Source organism: Coenobita brevimanus, chromosome 44, assembly GCF_032717465.1.
Source record: "Coenobita brevimanus isolate Jiangsu-jjx chromosome 44, ASM3271746v2, whole genome shotgun sequence".
Classification (NCBI taxonomy): domain Eukaryota; kingdom Metazoa; phylum Arthropoda; class Malacostraca; order Decapoda; family Coenobitidae; genus Coenobita; species Coenobita brevimanus.
The window spans coordinates 32,952,933-32,958,090 of NC_136997.1; the positions used below are offsets into that span (position 1 = coordinate 32,952,933).

The window sequence follows — 5,158 nt, forward strand, 5'->3', positions numbered from 1 at the left end:
CATTATATCTGAGTTTTTTAGTTGTTTCAGGGTCTGAATGCAAGTAGAGTAGTGGTAGTAGTTGGAACCCCAGGCTCAGCTGACATGTAAACCCAGTGGACTGTAGACTCAAATTGCCCTTCTGCACTGCATCCTTTTTGGCGGAAACAAGGAAGTAGCAGTGGGACGTTTGTATAACCAATGAATCCATCTGCATATGTAGGTGCCATCACATCAAAGCGACCCTCCCCAGCAGCAAGGTAAGTCAAAAGAGCGATAATAAAGACGAAATGAAGGAATGAACCCTCAATAATATGCGAATTGGGAAGTTCTTCCCGCGTCTGTACACGGTGCTGGTAGAAGTCCTCAGTGAGCACTGACACAAATTTAACAAAAAGTACACTAATGATAATAAGAGATTATATATAAAAGTAAATGGATAAAACACGAAATTATGCTACTCTTACATAATGTCAGATTCAGCCAGTTCCTTCAGCGTCTGTATACGGTGTGGGTAGACAGGCATGGTAAGCACTGACACAAGGTTGCTCATGTAGGCAGCTGCTAGGATGTCCACAGCCACCCACCAGAAAATCAGCCACACATGCGCCCACGAAAACTCCCGCACCCTACTGTCATTCATGGCCTGTCCCAGCAGACCCGACACAACCTGGAGTTTAAATGAGAATTAGTGATCTGGGAATTTCAAGTAGGGAACTGAGGAAGTTCAGACTGGGAATTTTGATGGAAACTTATAGCTTGGAAAATTAGTTGCGAATTTTCTTCATTGTAGTTGAAACCATCTTTGTATTCATGGCCTGACTCAGCACCCTCGACACCAGCTGTCCCACACAATGAAGGAGACCACTTTTAGCCCTTGCATTAGAAGATCTCCCCCCCCCCAAGTTGAATAGATATGTTTACCTGGCATTGTTTTGAAATGGTTAATGGGAGTTGTTGCTATAATGCCAAATTCCCGGGTTCACAGACACATAATATTTTGTATTATTTTTTTTTACCATAGTTTGGTAACTCTGGGTAATGTTCCCAAAGCAGTTTGACAGCGTTGTGCAGTGCATCAAAATGACACAGAAGCAAATCCTTGATTCCTCCTTTAGTTTCATTTCTGTTCAGATTTGTCAAAGGGCAGTTGCACCAGACAGTGCTCCTTACCACTTTGTGTACCATATGCCTTCCTGTGGATTTTACAAATAGTAGTATAATTTGTCACATACTATAGCCTATTTGATTGACCTGCACAGCTGAGATATATGGGGTAAATAGGGTGTGTTTGATTTGTGCCTTCTGATTGTCGGCCAATTATGTCACTCAAGTAAATGCAGGCATGTACTCGTATTGTAGTGTAAGTGCGGATGTAGGCGTACACCGTGGGTGGATGCAGTGCAACATGCAGACGTGGGTGTACACAGTGGGCAGATAATTTACTTCAAACGTCACTCATCGTTTATAAAATTTATAATAAACTAAAATTTTCTTTGATAATAGTGAACTTTTCCACCTAATTTTGACCTCTTTAGCTTCGGAAATTATTCCACACTTAAACTGGCTGCTTATATTGCAGGCAGTTGAGAAATATAAATATATATCTGTTAAAATAAGAAGACTGCAGATTTACATCTTCAACGGCCAATCACCAGCAGCGAAACAAACACACCCTACTCGCCCCATACATCTCAGCTGCACAGGTCAATCAAGCAGGGTATAGTATATCACAAAACTGATGCTATCCGAACTGACTGCAGGAAATCGTGCAAAAGAAGTTAATGAGATAGATTAATGGAGTTTGCTCAACAGAATCACATTTAAAGTGTCACTATCTTTTGTAAAGAATTATACAATAATGTGTCTCATTACTATTCTACAGTAGCTTATGGATCAGAAGATTAAAATAAAGCATCTGATCATGACACAGTAGTAAAAAGTAAGCAAGGAATAATATGTAGGTAAAGTTGATTAGAAGACTAAAAATTTTGCTTCTCAAATGCAAAAAAAAAAAAAAAAAAAAAACAGACAGTGGTTCTTCTCGTAGTTTTCCTCTAAAAGAGTATTGGGTATCATGTAGAAGAATGAAATAAATTAGGTTCTTTTATTATAAAGGCACAGAAAAATGAAGACGAAAAAACATGGATGGATCACAAATCTCCTGTTACAGATAACAGATAGACTGCAAATAAATCAGAATTGTAACCCAAGTGGAATTAGATTAATTTATAATGAATTTGTCTGCCTGTGCCGGATTTAATAATAAGCTTAAGATCAATTTTATGTCGTAACAAGGACTGTTCATGCAAGAAATACAAGGAAACGAGAGCTCAAAATATTCACATCTCTTGATGTTCTTGCATTGCCAAATAACTTCTCGGATCAAAACCTTGTCGTAACTAGCATTTGTTTTTACAGGAAGGACAAGAGAAAGGAAAGAGCTGGATCTTTATGTTTCTAATTCTTCATACAAAAACAAACTTTAGTTACAAGACAGTTGGTCGTATGTGTGTGAATCCAAACTCTTGTGATTAAACGGGTTCAATATCGCTAGGCTGGAATGGTAAATGTTACGTCTTTTGTTTGTCCTACACTTGACCGATGCAGAATGATGAACATTGTTCATGCACCTGGCTGTTTTGACATCACTGGGAGGGAGCTGAAACTAGTTCGTGACTATATTTATGATGTGGTGGTGGAATTCATGCCTTTGTCCTGAGAACATTTCCTTTGTATTTTCTGTGTAGTTAGACAATTTTATTGACTTCAAGAGTGATCCATTGGGCTGAAGGTGTTCATTCAGTCTGTTCAACAGGGGCCAGATATGAAGGAATTAGTCTGATAATGTAATCAGGCACAGTGACTTGGCTGATTCTTCATTATAATTATCTACTTTATAGATTGGTAACCATAATTATATTGATATTGAAAATGATATACTGTTTCTGACACAGTATATTTACGTTTACTTTGCGTATGTCATGTCTTTATGCTTTTCTACATTTAAACATAGATATTCGGAGCTTACATGTTTGTCTTGTTGACCACTGAGCTGAGCTTCAAAATATGAATTATCTTATATTATTGTTTGTAATATCATATAGATATTCATTAGCAGAAATGACTAAATAATTCCACAGAGGTTATGGTCAAGAAGTACAAAATAATGTCAAATATTACATTATTTTTAAGAATTATATAATCATTCCATAAAGACGACATTGCGCTCAATAATCTCATGTTTCAACCTGACAGTAGTTTCAGTCACCATGTTTGTCACATTCTAAATAAAACTGTCCATTTCAGTATGGTGTCACCGTATCTACAATCACAGCAAAACTTGAGCACCCCGATATGCTGAATGTAAGGTAAATATAATATTAATGTTGCTAGCTACACCAAATATCATAGCAGATCTAGGGGGTTAATCACCTTGAGAGTGATGTCGATGGGGTCGCTGAGGTGGTGAAGGTAGTGGAGTAAGCAGGAGAGCAGAGAGGCAACTGCGATGGTGGACGCCAGGATTAAGCCCCACAGCAGGGTGGAAAAAGGATACAAGATACTCCTCCAGCGGGGTACGGGTGGTGGTACACGTAGGAGGATCGCAAAGCTGTATCGCCAGTAGGGGTAGGTGTAGTCGAAGTCACTGAACCGATCTGTGTTAAGCCTCATTGAACTGATCACTATGTCCTTTTTATTGTACATCATATCACCCAGCATACCATTCCAGGTACCATTCTCCTTGACTCCCCATGTAACTGTGTCAATGAGGGTGATTTCATAAGTGAAGTTGTACTTATCACCTATGACCTGAAGTGCGTCTGGGTTTCCACCACCACATTCATTGTCTTTTCTATAGTTCAAGTAGGGTTCGTCGTAGCAGGAAACTGGTACCTTCAAAATCCGCCCCCCAAAGTTCTTGAAGCGGTAAGGAAAGAGTGTCTGTCTGGTTTTGAATTTCTCAGTGCTCCAGACTCCCAGTGGTGCCCTAGTGCTTGTAGGTAAACTGGTGTAGGCGATTATGGGTTGATGTCCCGCTCGGTCTTCTGGCTGCAGCATCAAGATGTACTGTACTCCGAGCGCTGGACGACAGGTTGAAGAATTACTGATGTGGTGTTTAGGTGCGGGTTGAGGCAAAAGAGGGTGAGGCAACTGGAGTTCCACTCTTTGTTATTTGCTAGGTTGAGGAAGAAGGCAGTGGGGTTGTGGTAAAAGATAATTATGACGATGAGATGGGAACCTTTGATGCGGTATGGTGGACGGGTGGTGTGGAAGAACGAGTGTTGAGTAGCGAGGAAGACTGGCCTGAAACAGGCTCCAGCGACCCCCACTACCTGACTCATGTCAAGCAGGTGCTGCTCGAGGTCTTCGCTCACAATCAGGAGGTCATGCCCGCACAGTGGACATCTAACCAGTGATGAAAGAGTCTGTGCAATTGTAGTGTGACCATCTGTGTGGGAAAAGAGGCATGTTATCACAAAAATTCTGTTGGTAATACTTTCCTGAATAGCTCATTATTCAGAGTAAACTGATCCACCAAGTCGATGTTGGGGTATAAAGACGAAATACAATAATTATTAAAACTTGGCATCACTGTATGATTACTTTTTTGAGCAAACACGCACACAGACTGGATCCTTCAGAATGACTAGAAATTGTGTGATGCTGCTTACCACATTGCACCTCGAGTTACTGGCCACCAAACATTGATTTATGGTTAGCACTTGGAGTTTGGCAGAAAAAAGAGTAGTGACGAAATTAAGTCAAGTAGTAACTTTTCAATATAACTTGGGAAACACACTCTAGCATCTCCAAACCTGGAAAAAAAACTGCATAACTGAAAGAGAAACACCACACTGGCGTGCCTTATCCTGCGAGTAACGAAGTGCAGTTTCTTAAAGTCACTTTATAACTTGGCTAAGTCAGAACAAAATGTACACCAAATATACCTGTGTGGATATTGTAGAGCCAAAGTGTTGTCATACTGTGCCAGAAAATTACGTGAAATGAACATCGTTTGAGATCGCTTGAGAATGAAAGCCTGAACAGAGAAACAACGTAATTATAACAACAGCCTAAAGGAGCTTGTACAATACCCTACCAGTATCGCTGACCGCCATGGACAGAATTCCAACATAAATGACCTGTTCCTTACAACTAACCATTCTGCTTATGC

At 40.1% G+C, this 5,158-nt stretch overlaps 1 protein-coding gene across 1 annotated transcript; it reads right to left on the reverse strand.

The window, feature by feature from the left end:
• Positions 1 to 442: 442 nt before the first annotated feature.
• On the reverse strand, positions 443 to 4,041 carry LOC145398044 (glutamate receptor ionotropic, delta-2-like). The gene is made up of 2 exons (XM_080271005.1): positions 3,415 to 4,041; positions 443 to 649 (listed from the first exon to the last, which is right to left on the reverse strand). The coding sequence occupies exons 1-2, from the start codon at positions 4,039 to 4,041 to the stop codon at positions 443 to 445; spliced, it is 834 nt and encodes a 277-aa protein (XP_080127131.1).
• Between the last annotated feature and the right edge of the window lie 1,117 nt (positions 4,042 to 5,158).

Coding starts and splice junctions, on each gene's coding strand:
- LOC145398044 (XM_080271005.1), bottom strand. CDS start 4,041: ATGCTGCAGCCAGAAGACCGAGCGGGACATCAACCCATAATCGCCTAC. Junction 650..3,414: donor CCATCGACATCACTCTCAAG/GTGATTAACCCC, acceptor TTTAAACTCCAG/GTTGTGTCGGGTCTGCTGGG.